This window comes from Scophthalmus maximus, chromosome 22, assembly GCF_022379125.1.
Source record: "Scophthalmus maximus strain ysfricsl-2021 chromosome 22, ASM2237912v1, whole genome shotgun sequence".
Classification (NCBI taxonomy): domain Eukaryota; kingdom Metazoa; phylum Chordata; class Actinopteri; order Pleuronectiformes; family Scophthalmidae; genus Scophthalmus; species Scophthalmus maximus.
In genome coordinates this window covers 11537501-11563471 of record NC_061536.1, presented here as the reverse complement: position 1 = coordinate 11563471, position 25971 = coordinate 11537501, and the positions used below count along the sequence as shown (strand labels likewise).

Here is a 25971-nt window from a genome sequence, read left to right as displayed (position 1 = left end):
ATGAAACTCACTCCGAGACGTGTTTGCGTGTCGCTCACCTTGCAGAGTCCCCGTGTATCACAAGAGGATGAAGACAAAGTCGGCTCTCGCTGACGGGTAATCAGCTTCTCCCGGGGGCTAATGAATCTGGGTTTGTTTATCAGCCTGGGAAATGTTGTATTCATTAATATTGAATGGCTTGGCGAAAAGAAACACCCCGTCCTCCACACGCACTCCGGCAGCACATCTGTCTCCCTGCATCAGCGCGCGGAGCTATTTCGGAGAGTCAGGGGGAAGCGGTGGCGGTGGCGGTGATGTGACAAAGACATTCAAGTGCAGGAATTTCTTTTCAGAGAGAGCTCGTCCAATTATTCCGCTGCTTGCTCGGGGTCGGATGTTTGATTCCGCAGGCAGACGGAGCTCAAATTTTTGTTTCCGACGCTCGTTATGAATAGATTCTTAGCGCTCGGCGCGCCGATACCCTCTCATTTTCTCACTGCCCTTCAAATAAACAGGACTTGCCATTTCATTTCACACAGGCCTTTTTTCTTTTTTATTCACAGCAATAACCCTCAGGACAGCTGTTTGCGGCCTTGTCGTGACGGAGACCAATCTGACTGCATCATTGAGTTCATAAAGGGCTGAGTGTAATAATTTAATGCCTTTCCATTTTTTATACTGTGAAGAAAAATACTTTGTCGCGCCGTAATATTACAGTTCTCATGTTGAAACTGTTGCAGCATGAGTTCATACAGGCTTGAGAACAAATTCATGATGGGAAAAATTCAATGGGGACGGACAGATGAGGAGGCGGGACATGATGCAGATGCTTTTGTGGATGTTTCGATATAAAATCACCATGTGAGGTTTCTCTGGTGTAGTGACATCACTCTTTTAAACTATTTCTGCATATCTTCATGTCGAGTTTGGTATCCTGCTACGTGGAAATATGGTGTGAAAAGGAGAGGTTTTTGGAAGAAGTATAACTGCATCCGTGCTGCACTAATGATGCCAGAAATCAGAGCTGCCTTTAGCGAGCGGCGCTACAAGTTTGTGAGCAAACTGTGTTGCTATGCAACCTTAAGTAGTAACTCCCCCCCCCCCCCCGCCCGAAATAAAGAAAAACTGCATCAGAAATAACACAGCTCACTGGATTTCATGGATGCCGAGCTAAATGAAACGGAGCCACCTCTTTCTCGACGGAAGTTTCCCCCAAAGAGAAAAAATGCCTGTGGAGGAGAGAGGATTATTATCAGGCCGGTGCCGAGAGGGACACGAGACGATAAAGAGATGAATAGCTCCAGCAAAAAAAAAGAAAGGAAGAAGAAAACCAGTGGATGAATGAGGTAAGGAGTCAAAGCTAAATGTGAGATGAGGTGTAATCCCTCGGAAACACCTGACAGAATAAGGACACACAACACAGATCCCCTATTACAGGTCCTTAGTGTAAAACTGTCAGCAGGTGACTATCATGAACGCGACCGGGACAAGAGGAGTCATCTTCAAACACCGTTCAAAGGCGCACAATGTTTTATGAAAAACAGAAATCGCTTCTTCCGAATGCATAATTGTCACTATAAGCTTGAGTTTCGAAACTGATGCTGCGCTCTGACTCGGAACAGTGACGCGGTTAATATTTCTTTGGTCGGTTTAGAAGCAGGTTATTCTGGTAGACGTGAACATAAAAGGAACACGAAATTTGTCTGCTATGAAAGCTCCAGAGTCAGAGGGCTGACAGGAAAGGCAGTTTTGTAGTACGGCTACACACACACACACACACACACACACACACGCACACACACACACGCACACGCAGGACCAGTGCTGCTTCCAGAAATAGCCTAACCCCCGTGATCCGGCTCCGCTGCAGCAGTGTAAGTGCCAAGTGGTGCTGCTGCTGCGCCAGGAGTCCAAGTGTTTGATGAGTTCACATCAGCCGGCTCGTGACAAGCGGGAGGACGGGGGGGAGACGGTGATGTGGTCTGACTCCCACTGTCGCACGTTCGGTGGACAGGCACGATGCATTGGCGGACGGACAGATGGAATGGGAGCTGACAGCAGTCGCGAAGGCCCAAAGACTCAACGAGAGGCATCTTGAATCTTTCATTTTAATTTCAGACAATGAATATGGAGTAGTTGACTGCAATGTTCAACCCAAACGGCATCACACCGTGACGTCGCCCGTTGGTCTGTGAGCTGCCGTTTATGAAGCCGCGAGTTTGGCATCTTGACCGGCGCCATCTTGTTTTTCTTAAATCAGAAGTAACAATATTCTGAGAAGCAGGGGGTGTGGCTTGACGGAGAGCTCGTCCAACGCACGCCCACTTACACCTGCGACCATTAACCTATTGGACTGTACCGGCTGTCAATCAAACTGTACCGACGCCCAAGTACGTGCCGTGCTTTATCGAATGATCATCTCTAAATGAGACCATAATTTACAAAACGTACATCGCGCAGTATTGAAGAAGACTTGAAACTAGAGATTGAACCATAAACTCCTCAGGGAAATGTTTACTGATGTTATAAATCAAGCGAGAAGTCAAGTCATTTTCTTATAGACTTCTATAGAAAATGACATATTTCCGCAACCGGTGGAGTCGCCCTCTGCTGGTCATTCCAGAGAATACAGGTTTTCTGGCACTTCTGCATATAATCAATTGTCATTTTTCCAAAAGTCGTCCTTCCTGCATCATATTTTATCTCTTTCTGAAACAACACCAACACACTTGCCAGTGCAAAGTTGTTTTGATGTTATTGTGACACCTTTACTGTCATTCTAGCACCAAGCAGTGGCCGCGCGAGGCGAGTGGTGGAAACTTTAATCCTATTGTCTGTCTCTGGGCCTCCTGCCTGGAGCGAGGACGGTCCAGTGCCTGCTGGTGGGACGGGGATCGACAGGGCAAAGCGAACGAGGGGGGATCATGTGGAGATGTGCACCGAGGTGCACGGACCACCATCCCTCCATGACGGCTCGAAAAAGACGCTTTTGTAGTTGTAGTGCGAGTCTCGTGGGAAGTAACGGAGAGGTGATTATGAATATTATCAGCGACGGGGACCAGAGAATAGATGGGATGTACAACACACAACATCTCCAAGGCCACCGTAGGAACATAAATCCAGGGATAATCAGCACGCAGCAGCTTTCTGGTCTCTTCTGTGCGCAACGGTGCATAAATCACAGCGCAAAGCAGACTCCTTTACTGTCGACTCCGGCACCCCCCCCCCTTCGCCAAACCCGTCGAACGAGGTTATGGGCCTGTTATGAATGAAGGAAGGAGAACAACAAATGACACGAGGAAAAGAGGGGAAGGCCGAGGCGGGAAGAATTAATGGATGAGGAGAGGAACTAAAGCACAGATAAGAATCGGGTTGCAACCAAGCGGCAGCCCGCGTCGCCCCCGGACCAGAGGACTGTGAGGCCGAGACAGAAGACGAGTCACACGTCACGGAGGGGGGGGGGCCTTGTTTTCTGTTTGTTTTTGCTCAATGATCACACCATCTGCTCGGTATTTACTCAAAACGGTCCCAGGTCGCTTTGACGAGACAGACTCTTCTCCGGAGAGGTGAGAAATTAGTCTCCGCTCGCATTGATCGCTGGCTGCTCTCTCTCTCTCTCTCTCTCTCTCTCTGTGCCACAGAGGGAATCGCTCAGGCGAGGTATTCTTAGCAGAACGAGGCGAGACGCACAGCGGGGCGCATCTGAACAAGGGGGGAATTGAACAAGTTGAAGCCAGCCCGGTCGTCGGAGCTGTGCATGAAATACTGATGCTCCTCCGAGCGTCGTCGGGATGACGTGATGGGGAACTAGATGAACCCCTGAGGTAGGCACACTGTTGGGCTCCCGGCTGGGCAGACTGTTCCAGCTCCGAGAAACAGCACTGGGCGTTCAAATCCCGCTGTGAGGTTTCAATTATACTTTGTCCCAGTTTTGAGACAGTCACGAACAGGGAGCCGTCTCTCCGGATGGGAAGGGTCCGCCGGCTGCAGGTGAAGGGTTGTCTCGACCTCAGACTCAAGCAACAAGGTCGAAACCTCTGCTCACAGCGTCTGAATAAAAAGCTCAACCCAAGACGACAAAGTCATCGGATTGGACTATTTATCCAGCACGATAAATAAACACTGACACAGTTTGTCAGATAAAGGAGCAAGAGAGTGACCTGAGAAGCTTTTGACCTCTAACAGCGCCACTGATTTACAAACGGTGGAAATGTGGCAACAAAAAACCCCCAAACGTAGCAATGTGCCAACGAAGGCAGGAAGGACCAAGACAAAGCCAGTATCTTTTTGTTGAATAATAAAAATATAGGAGATACAGAAGTCACAGGAAGGAAGGAAACAAATCTGACAGTTTTGTTGTTAGGCCTCAAGGCGCCACACAATGAACCTAAACACAACTTTAGTTCATTTGCTGGAAAACTCAATTCATGTGAATCTTCCCATTTTATAGATTAAATGAAGAACCGATTAACAAATTAATCTAATTATTTTCTAACCTTTAAAGTTGCATGAACCGATATTCGGCCACAGAAACGAGCTGAAAACACGACACTGATACATTGTCTCCGTTGAGTTGCTGTAGAAAAACTACGGAAGGAAAAACATGTTGCATATAAATCAAGCAAGCGCGAGGCAACGTGGACAGTCACTGATGAACGAGAGTTTGTTTTTGCTCCCGACAAACTCCTGGAGGAGATATTAAGCACTTAGACACAATGATGATGAGAGAAGACGGAATTAAAAGCGGTAAAGTTAAATCAAAACTACGAGATGCTGAAACGCTGTGAAGAGATGAAGCGAACCACATGTAGAAAACTTTCATGTACTTGTAGTTATTGGATCGATAATGTAGAAGCTTTTCCAACTTGAGGGATCCAACTTCCGTTCTCGAACTGTATACCTTTTGGTTTGAATGAGTAACTGATGATATTGTGCGTAATAAATTAGTCTTTTTTCTTTTCAACAGCTCTCAACAGCTCACGGACAGAAACGAGTCAGAAATTTTACCGGTGCAGATCGAACAACATATTTCCAGGACGGCAGACGTGCCCTACTCCTTGTCAACTTGTATTTACATTTACATCAGCAGGACTACTTTACATTTAGAAAGCCTGTCGTCGCTCCTCGGCCGATTTCCGCCCTCCTTCCTACCTGTCAGACATACACACAGCTGCCTGGCCACCATCCCAAAAACTACATTTCATCTCCGTGTGAAAACAACATTTCTGCAGCTGATAACCACCACAGTTATCCAGCCAGGTATATAATAATATCTTCATTTCTGTATCTTAGTCCCTTCGCAAAATCGAGAATTAATGAGGGATTTGAACTTCAGAAAGTGACAGATTTAATTCTTAATCGACTCAGAATGTGCTCGCACGTCTCCCCACACGAGTAAATAATATTAAATGTCGATGAGCTCACTGTCACTGTTGCTTTATTCGTCACCTTCACAGTTTATCTTCTTTTTCTTTTCTTTTTACACAGACACAACTAACGGTTATTTTCATAATAGGTTAATTTGTCGTTTATTTTCCCGATTAATCGATTCGTTTATCTGGTCCATAAGCTGTCATAAAATTGTGAAAAAATTTCTTTCCAGAGATGATATTTTGCTTTTTCCACACACCAAATATATTTAGTTTACTGTCACAGAGAAGCAAATAAGAAAATGTTCACATTTAAGAAGCTGAAATCAGAGAATTTTCCCTCATAAAAACTACTTGAACCGATTTATCGATTATCAAAATAGTTGGCGATTAATTTAGTACTCAATTAACTGTCGCAGCTCTCCTCTCACACGTTGATAACTGCACACACACTCCACCACGCTGACGCCGGCTCAACCCTCTGTCACAGGCCGATGTAAACACTATTGATGCACTGTACGCCATGAAAATGCCAACAATGCTGAAAGTACAGTAGGAGACTAAGCACTCTGCGGTCGGTGTCACGCCAAGAAATATCTGCTGAACTCACTGCAGCAGAGTTCCACCTGAGACCGGTGCAAAGCCTCCGAAGACAAAGGGCCACGCAAAACACCGTGCGGCTGAAGTTTGGGGAGTTTGGTCGCTAGGATAAAAAAGTTTAAAAAAAGAACAAACCGTGGTGGACTGCTCTGTTTTTTTGTTGTTATTTTTTCATCAGTTATGATATTCGGCTAATCAGAGTTCAGACTTTGATCCAGCCAGTGGGCGCACACACTCACGCAGGTTAGCCAATTGCTGAGGAAGTCCAGCTGCAATCATGGAAGATTGTGAACAGGAAACACAGCTGGATGCTGCTGTGGTGTTAGTTCATGCTGTGGTGTAACCGTGGTAACCCAATGGCGAGGTCGCTGTGTCTCCGGGATACCAGCAGTAAACACGGTGGTTACAATGTTGACATTGGGCCTGATATTCATGAATAAATGAGACCTCAGTGTCATAAAACAGAATTGTTCTTTTCATGCCGTCTCTACCTGATTCATCCCAATCATGTGAGTCAAGGTTCAGGATGAAATAAAAGTATGCCTGCGCGTCTACTTCGAGGTCGACGGTTAAAAGAAATACTGTTGTTCCTTCGACACCCACCTCTTTGACCTCCAGCAGCCGACCTGGGTACTGGCTCTTGGCCCGCCGGCCCGCAGCCGGAGATTTGTGGTGGGTGATGGTGACGATGTTGCTGGGGGTGGCCGTGTGGCCCAGGTGCCTCTGGGAACCCGGGGATGAGGATGGGGTTGGGTGGGGGAGCAGGGAGAAGCTACGGGTCCGACCAGAGGATGAGCAGCCCTGAGGGGGAGGGAGGGGGGATGGAGGGGTGACACAGAGAGGGAGAGAAAGAGTTGAATGGGAATTTAAGAGGGACGTGAGCGTGATAACGTAAGAGGAAGCGAAACAACAATATCGCGTACTTTTTCTCTGAGTAAAAAGGTTCAGTAGAGAAATCCGAGGTTTCTGAATCCCAAAATTTAATAAACTTTGTCCACAAAATAAAGGTGAAAATTTGACTCTATAGTACTGACCTAATTTTAAGGAGAGTTAAGGTTGACCTTAAAAATCACTTTTTTGTAAAACAAATGCATATTATTACGATTAATAATATATTCAAAAGGTTAAATATACACCAGTTCATTTTTTAAAAGGGAGGATTGATGATTTGCCCTGAAATAGAGCAATTAAGTAAGTGTACATTACAAAGATTGTATGATTTAAGAGAAGCTGAAAGAGAGAATCTATTAAAAAAAAAAATGGTCCGGAAAATGAAGCCTGTATTCTCCTGAATCACCAGCAGATGGCGACTAAAAAGAAGTAGTTTTCTGTCGAAGTCTATACTTCTCACTTGATTTATAACGCAAGTTAACATTTTCCTGAAGAGTTTGTGGTCTCAATCGCTAGTTTCAAGTCTTCTTCAACAAAGCATGATGTTCATTCTGTAAATCGTGGTCTCATTTAGAGTAAAATAGACGATAAAGCACGGTATGCATTGAGGGAGTGGATACAGCGTGACTGACAGCTGTTCTGTCCAATCGGTGCATGGGTGGAGGGTCGGCGCGCAGTGGACGAGCTCTCCGTCAGACCACACCCCCATTTCTACGTCCGGTTTCAAAAAACCACCAACTTGTCAAAATGCGAAACTTGAGGCTTCACAAACCAACGGGCGACGTCACGGTGGGTTTGCCGCTCGGCTGAAAAGTCATAGTTTTGCCGTGTCAAGTTTCACACGTGTTGATCTGTAACCTGTGTGTACGATAAAACAAAAGCTACAGAACGCCAGAGAGGCCCGACAACTCCTCTCCACTTGAGTCATTATTCAAAAACCTTTTAACCTGACAAATGCAACAAAATCCAATGGACTATAACAGTTTGTAGCTTTGCGAGTTCATTTTTTTTTTCTCCCATCCATTACGTTGTATCATTTCTCTCTGAGCCAAAGCAAAAGTCACATCACATCCTTCACCCTGACGCCTCCTGCGCAGTCAGTGCAGCCGCGAAAATAAAATAGATCCAAGGGAACTACTTCCGGCCCGGAGCACTGCTCACCTCAAAATGTACGGCTAATGTGAAACTGTAACCGCTTGTCGTTCTGCCCCCTTTGGGGCAACGACATCCCATTGTGACCAGAAGGCTCGAGAACCTGTGGATATAAATGTCGAATGTGAATATTACTACGAGGACATTCTCCTGATTGGATTAGATGCATCCAAACGGTGAATAAGAGTGGAGTTGTAGTAGGTGTAGGTCCTGGTGTAATCATTTTAACAGAGAATAATCAGCTTACGCGAGAGAACACTGTTGCATTGTGCGAGGCTAAGCCGCGAGCCGTGAGTAAGCAGAGACGGAGAGACGGAGAGACGGACGCGCCAAGCTTTAGTCCTCCAAAACTGGAACAGGGCCCCCCGAGGGTTTTTTTTCCAAAAAACTGGAACGGAAAGGAAGATGCCCGACGGAGGATAAAACTCCAAGGGGGAACACGACAAGAGGGGCAGTGATGGAGGGAAGTGACAGGATAGAGTACAGTGAGTACAGTTGTGGGTATTGGTAGAGTATCAAACTGAACAAGGGGGAGATCTGTCAGGACAAATCACATCACGCAGCAGTGATTCCGGCGCCTTTTTGGATTGTGACCTCTTGAAATGAAGCAATGTCTGATTGCCATCCCTCGTCACAGGTCCTGGCCTCAGCGTGAACGTGAGCGGGCGGCCGTTTTCCCTTTCTCCGCTTTATTTCGAAGGTTTTTAGGAGCCTGAAGACAAGCAACTAACGGGTATTAGAGGGGAAAAAAAGAGGATAAAACCTGTATTTAACAGACTAATCATTGGACCTATTACTGATTCAAATTAAATTAGTAAACTGAAAAACTAATTTAATAGAATTTAACTTTAACTGTTTATTTATAGAATTTATAGAAATGAGCAGCAATATAAAAAAAAAAATTAGATTTAAGCACATACATGAAACATGTTAAGAGAAAAAGTTAAGTTAACAACGTGAGTCAAGTAAAACGAAAAAAACGACTTGGTGAGAAGTTGATTCCAGGCAATTAGATATGTATTAGATTATTATGAAACATACTTAAGGGATAATTTTTTCACAATTGAACCAATTTAAGTTAAGAATCAAATGTCTTGCCTGTGAAATCTACACTGACAATCTAAAATACAAGTGTTTCATAAATTATAGTCCATTATTAAATGATGATGTGGCCCTAGTCTTTTTAATCTTACACAAGAGGCCGGACCCTACCGACTGACTCAGGCTTTTAAAGAAATGCTCTCTTGGCAGGTGCTCTGCAGTCACTCGACCGTGGGCGGACTTGGCCCCCGTGCGAGGCGGCGTGGGTGGAACGGTACAACGGCACAAACGGTCAGCTGCTGACCCGTCACTTTCTACACAACAGGGGACAAAACTAATTACACACACTAGCCAGTGTGGTGTTCAGGGACAACCCCTTGGTTAGGGGAATGTGGTATGAGTTTAATAACGACACATTCGGGATGAAAATATCAACTTATAACACAGAGTTCTGATCTGTTTTCAGGTATATTATTGGGAGAAGCGTCTGATTCTTTATTCAAGCAGAAAGCAAACGTCATTACCAGCGGGACTCAAAGTCCGTGGGTCTGACTCTTGGTGCCCTTCCTGTCCGGAGCTGCGTGTTTGCTCATGTGCAAGCTCATGGCTTACGGCCTGTTTATCAGTCAGAAATCAGCTTGATAACCTGATTACTGACTGAGCAGCCCCCGCCCCCTCGCTCTCAGGCCACGCCTCCCCACACACCTGTGGGGGGGGGGGACGGGACATATATAACCGAGACATCCTCCTGGGTAAATGTCAAGTCCCTTAATTGCTTCCACGTTTCCCTGACTTATGTCTTTTCATTTTTTGCATGGAGCCTTAAATGAAACACGGAGCAGGTAAGATTTGTTTTTACCGTTCACCTTTCAGCGCGCACGTTGTGGGTTCATCGATAGACGCGACATAGGACTTTTTATGACAACAATTTTACATAAGCACAATATTTTCAGGACAGTCCAACAGATATCTAGATTTTTGGGGCCCATATAATATTACGGAGTAGAAGAAAACAAAAATTCCGTACCAAATATCGGTAGATCTTTTACAGTTTAACCATAAATAAAAATAATAGTGCTAAATTAAACAAGAAAACACAAATACAACCAAATATAGAACTTAAACAAATATCATTTTTCAAATGTAAGTTTAACTGCACACCTTTCCTGAAGTTCTGATACTGGTGCACGTCGATACAGTTACAGTAGGTCTGTGAAAGGCTCAAATCGTCCGGTTTCCACCCTGCATCTTTAGCCACAGGTTAAATTACCACACTACATATACGACGAGGAAAAAAAACTTAGCATCCCAACACACTGATCAAGATCAACCTCAAAAATAAAACACAGTTCCAGATGTGTTCTGACCGCAACCGCCTCGATCAGCGGCGTAAAAAAAAAAACCGAGCTGCGGCGATCTTTCGCAGAGCTTCTGACCCTTTCTCAGTCGCAGGCAAATCCCGCTTAAATGATTCTGCCAGAGCCGCCCCGTGATCAGAGATGTGGCAGAGCGTCCACCGCCGGCTGCCTCATCACCGCGATAATGATCCGAGAGGCCGACAGCGCAGCTCGGGGGAAAGGGATTAGACCACGGCGGCGGGTATCGTCGCAACAGCTGCCGCCGCGGAAAAGCCCCGCAGTCACCGAGCGGGAACAAAAACGCCCCGCTCGGCTCCGCGGGGCGGAAGGCGAGAAAGACGGAGAGCCCGTTCTTTCTCCCTCCACTTTTTTCCTCCAATTTTCTCTCATCTTTTGATTGCTTTTCTCATCACGGCCCAGCGGAGTAATTGGACATCTCGCCCCAGCTGTGCAGCTTTTTCAAGTGGCGTACAGATATATATATGTATATATATATATATGTATATATATATATATATATATATATGTTGAATAAGCGAGCCGGCAATGAGGCAGTATAATGAGGAAGTAAAAATCTAAAACCTTTTTTTTTGTTGGCAAGAGAAAGGAAATGCACATTAGAGGCCAGATGGAGATACTTCCTTTGCCCTCATCACTGTTTGAAGGTGGAACTAAGTTTGTGAACACTTAAGCATAGAGAGACGAGGCGCTCGGGGGATGCGGGATGTGGTTGTGTGTGTGTGGAGACCCACCAGCACCTCCTGGCCTCCTCCGGCTCTTTCCACACTCAGGTGTTCATCTGAGCCCTTCAGCTTCCTCACCTGAAATCAAAAACACACACACACACACACACACACACACACACACACACACACACACACACACACACACACACACACACACACACACACACACACACACACACACACACACACACACACACACACACACACACACACACACACACACACACACACACACACACACACACACACACACACACACAGACAAATTTAACGAAACACCTGAATCATTTAAAGTAAGAAATGAGACGATGAATTTGTATTTTCTCCATTCAAGGACACAAGGTGACACTAAACGGGCTGAAAAAAACCCCTGCCCCTCACAACTCCCCACCACGGCAAAAGTTTTGCTACAGAAATAATAAAGTTCGGATTATTTCTCACATTGTCACGAGCTGTGGTGCAGCTCCAGAAGTCCACAACTCATTCTCCACTGGATCAGGCGAATGGGGATACACCTCACAGAGATAGTGTCAGCGCACACACGCACACACCAGACACACACACACACACACACACACAGTCTAATCCCTTGAAACCAAACGCTACCCCCCCCCCCCCCCCCCCCCAAATGCACAAGCCTGAATATTAATCCATAAAACCCACGTTAAAAAAAAGAGAAAAAGAGTGGTTGTGGATGAGTGTAGTTACACTATGGTCCAACACAGTAATCTTTCAGGAATAAGCCCAAAGAGATATGAGGACGACAGTGACACCGGGGACGTTTAGCTAAACATTCCTCCTCGAATAAAAAGCAGGAGGAGCGAGCTCAGGCTTCAGTCAGTGGAAGTGCTAAAAATATTCCCGACTTAGACGAGCAAGAGAAGTTTCACATGACTCGTCTTTTCCCTTTGGTGCAGAAGAAGCGATGTTTACAAAGGCTGTCAGTCCTGGATCCTTATATCAGTTCCACTTGGTCCCTTATTTTTCCATTTGAAACGCATTACTACTCAGTTTTTTTATATTTTTTAAACTGTTTATTATTTGCTCGTCTCATTTTTTCCCTGTTCGATATATTTTCCCATTTCGTCTTTTTCTGAACATAGTTTTCCTCCGTTTGTTTCATTTATTTCCCTTCATTTTTAGTTGGAACACCGAAAACACTCACAGATTTGAATGAATTAATTGTCTGCAGAGACATGGCAGTCATTTGGATGGCGTCTATCAAGGTCTGTGTTCATGGGGAGAAAATGAAGAATACAATTAAAGAAACCTTTGAAAAGAAAATGATGCAGTGTATTGAGACTAAATCCGCCAAGAGGTCACAAAGTACTTTTGCTTTATTTGCAAAGACTTTTGCCATCTGTTTCAATTCAATCATCTACCCCTAGATACCGAGTCATTTGTTAATCCACACCCTTATATCCGCTTCTTGAAATTAAAGGTACAGATGGCCTACATATTTTACTACACTAATGTTGTTTGGCAAATTCCCAGAATAAAACAAACTTCTCCTAAATCCGTGTTTGCGTGCACAATCCCTCCTGAATTCTTAGTTACGAAACGTTTAGCGATTTATTAAATTGTACCGTTTACACTTTAGCTTGTAAAGTCTGGCTAAAGTGTAATGTGGTCAGAAAACATCTGTGTCTAATCCAAATGAATCATTTAAAGTCTCATTAGCATCACAAGCTAGCACCAAAAAAAGTAGGCCTGTGCTAGATCTAGGGCCTAAACTCTTTTGTGCTAGCCGGTGATGCTACGTTGACTGAACCGACACTCATTTGTAAACGTAGTTTTATGAATATAAATAAATATTTGCAAAGTTTTCGCGCTGTTTAGATTGAGAGAGAAATGTGTAAAATTATGCTTAGCTAGCTAAGTGATGCTACATGTATTGAGTCAAAAGGTATTAGCACAACATTCTGTAAATTTATCACGTAGCTTTTGGTGAAAATTCATTCAAATCATCTTTTAAACTGAATTTCGATCAAGAACCTGGTCTAATATTTACACCGTATTTTATTAGCTGTTACTTTAAAAGAGCTGGCGAGAGGGTCAGCTCGAAAACTCCAAAGAAAAAAGTGGGAATTTTTTACAGGAAAAAAATGTCAGAAGGAGAAGAGATGAAAAAGTCCGGAGCAAATGCTGAAGCCATTTAAACTTTAAAATTGGCAAAGGGATGAAATGAGACTTACGGGACAGGAGATGAAGTTAATTATAATTAAAAAGTTAAAACCTTCACACACAGGATTACAGTAAAAGCAGAAATGGCCAAACCAAGCCGACTGTTGAAGTCTTGACCCTGACCCCAGTTTACTGACACAGTCCCATTTATAAAGAGACAAACAAGAGGACCGGAGTTTCCGAGGGAAATGTCAAGGCTTATCGCTCACTCTTCTTCCTGAGCAACACACGACAAAAGCTTACTCAGGGTCATGTGAGTAACGCTTACCGTGCGTGTGTGTGTGTGTGTGTGTGTGTGTATTTATTTACCTTGGCACTACTGTCAGAATGACGTCTGGCACATGCTTGGAGCTGACTGATCCAAAACTGCTGTTCTTTGGCGTCCGAGGCTGCAGACACAGACACAGACACACACACACACACACACACACACACACACACACACACACACACACACACACACACACACACACACACACACACACACACACACACACACACACACACACACACACACACACACACACACACACACACACACACACACACACACACACACACACACACAGCAATAATAATAATGAAATTACAAGAATTACATGAATTCACAGTTGGGTCAATATTTAGTTATAGGAACTAGTCAGCTGTCTTTAATTGTGTCCTTATCCACAGATGGTTTATTCATTTCTGTCATTTGAACGTGCACTGTAAACAGCAGCTAGTGGGGAAAGATGCTTGTGATCAAAAGTTGATTTTAAAAATGTTGCCATGCTGTAAATTATTATTTTAACAAATTGCCAGTTTATCTCATATCGAAAAAAAAAGAAAGGAAAATATACAACTTGACTTTGTCTGGTACAACTTTACTTAACGCCAGACCTCAGTATTTTCTACACAATAAATATATAGTCTCAGTATAGCAAACAAGCTTTTGTGACTAGAGCCCACATCAGTGTTTCTGTAATTTAAAGATTTTTATTTGTCAAGTTCGGACAGAAGGTGACGGAGGCTGTGTTTGACTCGACATGCTGGACGTCAACGAACTCATCTGCTGCCAAATTATTATTGGACTTGTCAACAGTGTACCTGACCGTCTGATCCGGTCGCCCTCTGAATGACGTCCCGAGGTATCAGATATACAACCCTCCTCATTTTCCCCTCCACGCCAAATTGAACAGTCACCATTCAAACAACCACCAGCAATCCATTTGGCCAATTTGCAAAGCAGCACAAGTAAGTGGCTTGATACGGTTTTTCCCCCCATTTGGCACAGGGGCCGACTGTCTGAGCACAAACAGCCGGCTGAAGCCAAACCTGATGACTGACGCGGCGAGCGGCAGTCATCAGGTTGAAAGAGACGCTGACTGTCTGCTCCAGGTCAGAAGGGAAAACAATATCCTTCTGATCGCATTTCACTGACCAACTATTAGAGAGGTCAGGATCGGCGGGTGCCAATCCGGCATGTCCCTAACAAAATAATGATTAAATGCAGTATCTAGTTGTTTTTTCTATGGCGCCAGGTATGGAGGTGTGACATTAACCAACCACAACATTATAAACACTTTCAGGGGGGGAGACCAGATGTGTGCAAAACTATCCTCGACAATTTGTTAATGGCAAAATGAACCCTTTCATTCACTAGTTTTAAATAAACATGAATTAAATGTCACTCTGGTTGTCAGACATTTATCATTTAAGATTTTAAAGAATTTTGCTTCATACAGAAAAGCTTTGAATGTGAAAATGAACTCATCACTCCCTTTATTAGTGACTGCATAATGAGGATGGATAGCTTCATTAGAATTGTAATAAATTGTCATTCATCGCCGATATTTTCTTTCTGTCCAAGCTATGTTAAGTGTTTTTTTTCTTTCTCTCATGTTTGACGGAGGCAATTTCGGCATACGGAGAATTCAATTTGCACTTGTCAATCACTCCCGGCGCCAACATCTGCCGCAGTCGTGAGGACAACTGCAATGGTCCTCTTTAGGTGAAGAGGCCACTCCTGGGGAAAAATGAGACGGAACTCTTTGCTCGCCTCTCCGCTGAGGATTCATAAAGAAACACCTGTACCGAGCCGCCTTCCTGCAAAAAAAACCCCCCGACCCAGTAACGACATAGTACATTGTTCGAGCGCGCCGATGCTAATACGCACCTTTTCACGGGGCGACGCAGACGATATTCACGCCACTAGGCCAAAAAAGCAGGACGTGCTCTTCTCATTCAGGAAGCATAATGTGATCCTGACACAATAATCCACGGCTGCATTGTGTCACATGCTACCGGTTAAAATTCACGCACTGGTTTTGGCACTGGAAACCGAGGGGGTTCGAACAATTAAATGAGAAGCTGGTCGGTTTGTCCCGGTCGGTGCATCTTAATTTAATGGAAATATCCATCCCAGAGACGACTGAACGATATATCCGGACATTGCTGAGTAAGAGCGAGAGAGGAAAAAAAATCTCCTTCCCAGTCAATCGCAGCGCCACCATGGTCGTCCCATTTCACCCATTTTTATTTTTAATTACGGCATTATGAAAGATGTGGTTATGATAATGTCAAAGTCTGAGGAGTAACGCCCTGGACCGGCAGTTACATCTGAGTACGGCACGTTAAACATACATGCGTTTGAAGAAAATTAACAAGCCCCCGGGGACTAAAGAGGAGAGAAGAATGGACCAGAAATTACAGCGACCAGCCTTTTTCCCATCAACACGACACAATGAAAGATTTACTCCGGTGATAATTCAAACAAAAGCAGTAACACGACATTGTACACTTAAAAGAATATGTGTAGTCATTCTATGATTAACTTGAGGTGTAATTGCTTTGGAGGGATTTTACTCGCTCACGGACAGACAGATGAAGCCCACTGTGCAGTTCATTTTTATCTCATATGGAGGAAATTGAATGTCATATTTAAAGCAGAATGAGAGTTATTTTAATGATATTTTACCTCATTAGTATATGCAAGGTACCTCCAGGCTTGTGAGTAAACCGTTGCTACCAACATATGAAAAGAAAAATGATAAAATTTGATCAATTGATTCCAAGAAAAAACAGCATCCTTTGAGAGAGGACTGTCAGATGTGATTGTTTATTTGTAGAAAATTAAGAATATCCAGTTGTTAACACTTTATGGAGAGCAGGTTTTTTTTATCCTGATGACAGAAAACATTTTGGTTCCAATAAAAAATGTCAACAAAACAAAATTTAAAAAAAAAAACTGAAAAAGCATGGGCTCATTTGAAAAATTCAAAACGAGCAGTGTTAGATGTTAGCTGTGGACCACGGCCTTTAGCCGCTATGCTAATCTAAGGTAATCTTAGTCTCCAGACTAACTCCAGATTTAACGTACTATAGGAATGGTATCAATCTTCTGCATCCAAGTCTTGGCTTGGAAGGGAAACAGCGTATTGAAATTAAATAGTCAAGCTATTCCATTAAATACAGAAGGAGGACGCTTTGCTGTCAACAGACAAACAAAAGAATAAACCCTCAACTAATCACATGGAGAAAGTTCCTCTGGATGATCACGTCATCTGAAAATGTAGATTTGAATTGCATTTGTATTGTAATGTCTCGGAGGGTTTAACAATCAATCACGAGGGCAGATTTCTGCATTTTAATTTGTCTGATGTACAAGGATCGCATCGGCCGTCTTGATCAGCTCTGTTGAACACAACTTGACCCCTTCATTGACTGACTGTCACGCTGCGACCGTCGCATGATAAATAGATTAATTTGCCATCCGAGCATTCAGACGTGATTTAATTCCCTCTGCTCTTCACCTCTTTTTGCTCAGCAGCGAAACACAATAAGCCCCCCCCCCAGATCCAGTAATGAAAAACTCCCTTTATATTCCTCTGCTTTGGCTAATTACACCGTGCTCCTTTTGGTTTTTTCGAGCCAAGAGGAAAAACCCTCAGGCTACTTCACAGCTGTGTTCGATGTCCCTCATGGACCAAGTTAGACGTTCTTGCATTCATGGAGAAATACGACTTATAGTTGAGAACAATTGTTGCACAGAAGACCCATCAAGGCCACCATGTGGATTTGGTTCCAGACATTAGTGGCGGTGGGGTTTGCGTTTGGGGCCCGTGAGCAGTCAAGGGTGAATGAACTGCACTTATATAACGCTTTTCTCAAAAGTGCTTTACATTAACGTTCACATTTCACACGGCGCTTCTATTATCTAGCGCTAGTATCAATCACGCATCCCATTTACGCAGCCGGCAGGGGCAATTACGTGTTCAGTGTCTAGCCCAGGGACACCTCGACACGTGGACTGGAGGAGCTGGGAACTGACCCTCCAATTAGCGGATGAGCCACTCTACCTCCTGAGCCGCGGCCACCTCCCCAGGAGTGTCTGCAGGCTTCCTCTCAAACTGCTTGCAGCCCCAATGACCTCCACCAAATGAAAAGGTACGAGGCATCAGATAAGCATTCTTAACGGTATGATCAACGGACCTTGTCCCGTCCGGATTTGAGAAGTTTGACTGTCGGGAGGATTTTCTGGCGACTGAATCAAACTGAAACTGTAAAAGGTGCGGGGGACATGTCCATACCCTTGCCTTGGGGTAATCCAGTATCTTCTTACGCCAGTTAGCGATAAGGAAACATGAAACCTTCTTCTTAAAAAGGCAAGGGGCTGAATATAAAGGTGGCATTTAGAGCTTTGGACACAGCCTACGAGCTAAAGCCTGAAAAACCGGAAGAGTGACACTTTGCGACTGAACCCCCGTTGCTATTCCCCTCCCACCCAAAGGTGGTGCTTTTTCCGAGGTTCCCATGGTAACCAGATCTTAGCGTACTTGCTAATCTTAATCACAGGTTGCTGGGGACTCACATGTGAGCCACTTTGTCGCCCTGCTGTTCGAGTAAATTGAAGCTTCAAAGTACCAATATTGCTATTTTGCCGCAATATTTAATGGGGGTGGTCTTTGTTGGTGGGGTGGTTGGGCGTCTTGGCTCCAACTTAACCTCATAACAGACTTGTGGCTGAGCCTCATGAAAAAAAACAACTTCCTCGATGTTTCTTGACTCTCACCGAGGCGTTGGAAGTGGAAAATACCTCCGTCCGTGACCTACTCCGCCCGACAACCTCCACTTCTCTGTGGGATCTTTGTTCCCTCTCAGGTCAACACACATGGATCACTGGGTTACACCGGGCATATAGGCCAAGTTATCCTGATATCCTCCCCCGTGAGAGTGTGAGGGGACATTCCAGAAGCTTAAGTGGAGCAACAGTAAGAAAAAAAGAAAGAGCCTCTCTTGCATCAGTGGATACAGGTCACTGAAAGCACACTGACCGACTGCAGGCTCTTTGTCTGACACTGGGTCTTAAAGAGACATTTCACTTCGGTGTCTTAGCCTAGAGTTCTTAGCTTTCTTAGGAATAGTGTGTTGTTGTTTTAATTGAAAAAAAAAATAATATACACACTGCAATTTGATGATTTTTATCATGTTGCACTATCTTCCAATAAGAGACTATGTTTTGTTGGACACACGTTTTAATGACCATAAAGCGGTAAGATATCAGCAGATATTTTTAATCTTTGATTGATAAATGACGTCATGTAAAGAATTTTACCGTCAATCAGCTGATAAGTTAACAATTATTTAACAGTTCAATGTAAATATGTGATATAAAATTATGTAAACTGATGTCAAAGAAAAAAGTGTCAGTGGTAATCACATCTCATGTAATGGAAAACAAAATTCAGCTTCCTATAGTTTTATACATTAGCTGATTTTTGATGACGACTAATTGATGACAGAAGCAGCATATTAAATTATATTATCACCATAAAGTTGATATGACTACCACGTTAACAATGTAAGAAAGATGATCATCCATTTAGAGGCGTGTCTCAGGCAACCTGGTTCAATATGAGTGCAATATTCACTCTCCTATTAGCTCCGTTTTGGTCTCCACTCACACCCGAGTACCCAAGTAAAAATAACTTTTTGAGAGTTGAGTGAACCAAAACAATGAAGTTGAGCTGCAAAGTGCGAAACGTTCTTTGACACTGAGGGAAGCTGTAGGATCACTAATAGTAGACCCCTTAGATATCAAACATAATAATATAATCATATAAAAATATCAACAAGGAGCAGTTTTAAAAGTAAAACACTGTAGCGAGTGCTTTTCATCACCAGCTGTCCATTGTCTTCACAAATAACACAGGAGAAAAAGTTCATTCATAACACTGCAGTCTGTACACACACACACACACGTGCGCGCTCACACACACACACACACACACACACACACACACACTCCAGTCAGTGTTTGTGCTTTCGCCATATACGGGCAGGCCGAGGACGAGCATGAGCTCATACCTCTGAGTTTGTACAGCTCTCCATTGACGGAGTTCACGATGAACATGTGCGGCGCCTCGTCGCTCGGGGTTACAGAGGCACCGATCAGGGGCAGGGACCCGCGGGGCTTCTGGCTCCTCCCCTGCTCGTTGACAAAGTACTGCAGCTGTCCCAACTCTGGATCCAGCACGAAGTACCTGCATGGAGCAGACGGAGAGAGAGAGAGAGAGAGAAGTTAAAGAAAGTAATGACCCAGAGAGGGAAATATAAGAAGCAGCGTTAATGTTATCATCATTTTTGGTTTATGTTCTCATTATCTTGTTTACTGGCGAAACTTAAAACCTTTTATTGTTTCCCACAAACACAAAGTTTTCAGGATGTGGGAGGGAGGAGGAGAGACGAGGAGGAGGAGGAGGAGGAGGGCTATGGATGAGAGCGCGACGAGACCACAGGGAGCTGCCATAAAAACAAACCGCCCGCCCCACGAAGCCTGAGAGATATTTGTTTACCACAGGTCTGTTTGCGCAAAGATCCATAAAAAAAAAAATACCCCTGTGTGCTCATAAACGTCCGCTTCGACTGACATAAAGCTGGCGAGCCCGAGTCCAAATTACTAGAGGCAGCGATAAGCGTGGTCGTCGTTGGCAGAAACCACAGCTCGGGGCGTGGAACTCCAAACCCCTACATGTTCCCCTTTTGTGATTAATGAATCACATTCAATCGCTGTGTAATTGAATCTCTGCCTCACTCATCTCTGGCTGCAAGATTTAAGGCCGCACACACACACACACACACACACACACACACACACACACACACACACACACACACACACACACACACACACACACACACACACACACACACACACACACACACACACACACACACACACACACACACACACACACACACACACACACACACACACACACACACACACACACCGAGAGAGAGAGGGATAGAGAGGCAGACTCATTTCATTTCCTGCGGCCAGAAAGGTTTCTGTATGACATTTGAGAAAACGGCCAGTCTGCTCCGCTTGACGTTCTGTCCTGGTTGTGCAGCTCGACGCGGGCAGAGGTGCCAGTGGGCGGCTCATGTTCGTGTACAGTGGCCTCCAGGGTTGCAGCCGTCGTCTTTTTCCCGGGGGTCTTCTTGGCCGACCTCTGCTCCCCCGGGATTCAGCGTTTTTTTAAACCGATCGATGTCGTCCTTGTCATCCACGATTTGAAAGAAGCTGCGGTATTGACCGGGCCTGTATCGAGCCGCTCGCTGCGTCCTCGGCACAGACGCAGCTGCTTCCCCTTGATCGCCACGATCACGGTTGTATGTGACCGTCGAAGAGACGGCGAGGTGTCACCTGTCCACCCCGGTGTCCGTCTCCTGCAGGGGCGGATTTTCTCCACAGACGTGTCACAGATTTCAGACGGTTGATTTCGATCTGCCCTCTCAACACACACACACACACACACACACACACACACACACACACACACACACACACACACACACACACACACACACACACACACACACACACACACACACACACACACACACACACACACACACACACACACACACACACACACACACACATACACACACACACACGTGTGAATTCACATCACAGTGGAATGATCCTCTTAATCCTGGAAGTATCACACAGCTCAGTCTTTCCAATCCATAAAAATAATATCAACAGGCTGGTTTATCTGTAAATATGTTTTATGTCCCACAACCAGTTTCTCATTTCAGTGATAAAACGTCAATGTCATAAATGCACTGCATTTATAGAGCACTTTACTACTTGATCAATTGAAGTAAAATTAAGCCAGCGCTTCTATAAACACAGCATTTTCTATCACACATCCGGCAGGAAACATTCTAATAACTTGGCTGTACAATCTGATATTCTTTATATCTTTTCTTTCTTTTTTTCATGTCATAAAATGTCAGAGAACTGAAAAAGTCAATCACAAGTTCCCAGAGCCCAAGGCGCCATGTTCAAATTGCTTGTTTTGTCCGACCACTACAGCAAAGCACCGATGTTCCGTCAACAGTTATGAGGTTTCTGTGATAGATTATAGACCATTTAGTATTCATGGTGACAAATGAAAGCGGGAGCAGGTTCAGCTCTGTGCTTTCCCATGAACCCCCTGGACTCCCCCCGGAGAGGATGCAGCGAACGCTGCCGGCTGAAAATTGATCCCCGTTTCGCGGCCTTGGCCCCTTCGGGTCAGGAGGGCAGGGGATTTATGTCGACCACAGAACAACACGGGAACAATCTGCCTGCGTCAGTTTGTTATCCAGCCCTCTCTCTCTCTCACACACACACACACACACACACACACACACACACACACACACACACACACACACACACACACACACACACACACACACACACACACACACACACACACACACACACACACACACACACACACACACACACACACACACACACACTGTACTTTGTATGAAGACGTATCCCATGGTTCGGTCAGCAGTTACCGTTGCCCCCTCCGGGCAACCGGTTCAATCCGTAGCGCCGATTCTTCAACATGATGGATGGTGGAGCTGGATAACAAAGGCTTCTTATTCAGTCGTTTCACATACGGCGGTGGCAATAGCCCGGCGTGCGAGGCCGCAGATTCTCTGAGCTCCGAGGTGAACTCTGAGCCGTTTGGAAGCATGAGGCGGCAGCAAACTGCCGAATGTGAAGCGCAATGATGGACTGATGGGACAATAGAGTTTGGCAGCAGCTCTTGTTACAGCCACTCACGCCCTAGAGCGGTAAATTACAACGTCAGTTCCACACAATTTGTGGAGTGGACTCAGGCGTCTTTCAAAGACAATGCATCTAATACGAGCGGCATAGTGGTGCAGGGGTCCGCACATTATCCTGACATTTTTCCAGCTATATGAAACTGTGACAGGTCATTTTTTTCCCATAGGAATTTGATTGGTTAGAGCTTTCTGATACTGAACATTGTTTTGCTGGGATATCATGTCGAACAAATCACCGCCGTAACAATGACGAGACCGTAGAAGAAACGTTCGCCCACGTCAACAGAAACGCGGCCACTTCCCAACGGCATTAACACGGAGCGCCGCAGGAAAAATGGCTGGTCAGCGGGACCTGCGTCTCTCCTTTTGGCAGTTGGCGCTGCAGGGTTCATCGAGGGCAGGGGGGAGAGAAGTAAATCACAGCGGTTATTGGCAGGGGGACGCGGCGGACACTTGTTCCCGTACAAGACGTGTAAGAGTGCGGCGTCAATGGGTTGATGTGAGCCAACGCTTTACTATCACACACTATCTTTGGGGAAATCTTAAAGCGGCGCTAAGTGCTTTCATATTAAATATGGAAATTAAAAAACACCAAATCGAACCTTGACGGATGTCCCCTCCTTGATTGTTACGATTAAATCTTTTACATACGGATGTTTTTACTACGCTCGGATTCATTCGGAGAAAAACGTGAGCCTTCGTCAGACACGAACTCTGGACAAATGTGCAGAACATTAACCGAAATTTGACCCGGGGGGGCTGGCGGGAAAAGTTCTGGAAAAATGTCCCCTGCGATTCCTGAAATGCGCCTATTGACACGTGACATCGGACAATACCCGTTGACTTGTTTGAAAGAGCCAATAAAGACCTGTATCTCAAAGTAAACACCGGAAATATTGGTCAAGTTTGAGCTTTGGCGAAGAAATGAGCTCACGGCGGGTGATTCCCGACCGATCTCAAGGTCCCATACACCTCCGGTCCTGGTGTTTTGACCACATCACACACTCGCCACTTGAGCGGGACACAATCGAATGCTCCGCGGCAAAATGGCAAAGCGAACCTTGACTTGATAACGTCCCGGAGCTGATTCTCTTTCCTCCTCTCAGCCACATGAGACAAAAACGCCGGAGCCACGTCCACCCGACTCAACTCGCATCTGCAAGGGAACGATTCATCCCTCGCAACGCACTGAACTCCGCTCCGCTCCGCTCCACTCCGCCGGCCCCTCGAGGGACGACGTCGGCGCGGAATCGTCACGGCCTCGTTCTGTGAAGAAGAGACTGAGACGGGCGCTGGAAGCTCAGCATTCTGTGATCTGCGTGCCAATGTGTGCGGCGTAGCGGCGCTCGATTTGCACAAACAGAACAGCCCGCAAAGGTCAAACAGAGAGAAGTGTCTTCTTCCTGATGAGTTGGACACCTCATTTGCCGCAGCAGTTCTAAAAAAAAACAAATCTGAATATTCGGTTTTCCAGAGCAAACAGTGCAGAAAACGTGTGCATTCGTGTTTAAATTCTAGTTTTCTCGATTCAAGTTCTACGTATTCGGTTGTAATTTTTAGTTTTTCTTTCCAGTTATTCAAGACCAAGCTTATGGTTGAACCGTAAAATGTCGAGCCTCAGGGACATTTTTCTTTGTGTAAGAAGAAAAGGGGCTTGATAACGACGTCTTAGGAATCTTTGTCTTTTTTTTAAAGGTACCAATCGGCCGATATATTGGTATCAGAAATATTTCAGTTCCTTACGTCGGCATTGGCCCGTCGAGTAAAAGGGGGCCATTCATTTCGATGTTTTTGTTTCGTTGTGCACTTTTATTAGAGAGGGAATCACAAGAGACAGATTAAAAACAGAGCAGCTGAGGAACCTCGGTGGCCTAGTGCTTGGGACACGCGTACCGCAAAATGTTACACGCTCATGGTTTAATTTCTGGCGGCGGGACCTTCCCACCCTTCTCTCTCTTCTTCACATTTCCTGTCTGGATTACTACTACGTCAAAACGTGTCTCTCATATGGGTCAAGCTCCAGAAATGCAACTCTCAAGCAGCTTTCAGTCGCCGCTGTCCGCGTCCTAGATGTCCGCGCCTCCGGTTCACGCCTCCATTTCTATTATGATCTCTTTAACAGGCCTTTCTACAGTTGCTCTCGCAGTCAGGAAACCTCGTTAAACTCAATGATATACAAAAATGATAGACATATGTGAAACACACACACACACACACACACACACACACAAGGACACACGCGCGGCACTTCACACTGACACATGGCCTCCCACACAGTGGCAGAATTAGCTCCGCTCGCGTCCGCTGCCGACCACGACGTCAACCCGCCAAACACACGCTACGTCTTCCTCCACGTGACCGCCGGCTGTCATCACTCCACCAGTCAAAGTCCTCTCCTCCTCCTTCGGATGGTTCTATATTTAGAAGCACTACTTCCAGTATGTTGATTTACACGGTGGCCACCGCCACAGTGTTTGCATTAACTGCCATTTATAGATTTTCCTCTTTTTTGGGGGGTTTTTGTTGTCGTCACTATATATCAGATTTCCTTGTACCGCGCAGTGATTCGCTCAGCTCCCTCCCGACCCGACCGCACGCACTGGGGAGCTTTTCAGTTTTGGGGCTACGAATTCGGCATCCTTTTAGTCGATGCTCGCAATCTGTGTCTACGCACTCGGCGCCGGGCTCCAGGCCCTTGCGGCTCCGACTCTGGTCAATGAAACAGAAAAAGGAGTGTCTACTTGAAAGCGTTGGCCTCTGCCTCGAGGCTCCGTGAAATTGAAACAGGGACGGGGCGCCATCACGGAGAAGAACCCATCCCCGCTCGAAACACGCTGCACAGCATGTGTGTTTACACACTGACGTACATACATTCAGACACACAGTACAGCGTGTGTGTGTGTGTTTGTGTGTGTGTGTGTGAGCAGAGACGAGAAATCCCACATGGACGTCGCACACGGACGAGGTTTTCCTTTTGATCAACGCCACCGCACTTTTTCCTCTTTGAAGCGAACATGCGCGTCTTTCTTTGCCAAGGTAGTCCCGTGGGCGCGCACATCGAGATCCACTTCAGTGCATCGTCTGCCTGCAAGTTGAGCAGGAGAGCTCAGGGGGCAGCCCCCGCTCATTCCCCCCACCTCCGCCTCCCTGCGCCTCACCCCTCTCACAAACACCGGCTTCCAGCCCAAACCGTACACACCACAGTCTCCGCCTCCTTCCTCTCTGCAGCCAGGCACTACATATGCATCACCTGCTATTATTTTGACATGTTTGTTTTTTTTAAAGAAGAATTTTTGCAGCGGAGGAAAATTGCAAGACAAAAAACAACAACAACAACAACAACAGTCCATCCATCGTCTACCGCTTTATCCATTTAAGGGTCGCGGGGGGGGGGGCCTGGAGCCAATCCCAGCTGACATTGGGCGAGAGGCGGGGTTCACCCTGGACAGGTCGCCAGCCTATCACAGGGCCACATACAGAGACAAACAACCATTCACTCTCACATTCACACCTACGGTCAATTTAGAGTCT

At 45.4% G+C, this 25971-nt stretch overlaps 1 protein-coding gene across 2 annotated transcripts in view; it reads right to left on the bottom strand.

Moving 5' to 3' along the window:
• LOC118292443 (oxysterol-binding protein-related protein 10) overlaps positions 1-25971 on the bottom strand; it is a 61149-nt gene that overhangs the window by 21927 nt on the left and 13251 nt on the right. For both annotated transcript variants that reach the window (XR_007030333.1, XM_035621383.2), the window contains 4 exons: positions 19666-19841; positions 13630-13709; positions 11143-11211; positions 6552-6749 (listed from right to left, as the gene is read on the bottom strand). Coding sequence is in view for 1 of the 2 variants with exons in the window: in XM_035621383.2 (XP_035477276.2) it covers positions 6552-6749; positions 11143-11211; positions 13630-13709; positions 19666-19841 (523 nt within the window). In the remaining variant the exon portion in view is untranslated. The remainder of the gene's footprint in view (positions 1-6551; positions 6750-11142; positions 11212-13629; positions 13710-19665; positions 19842-25971) is intronic.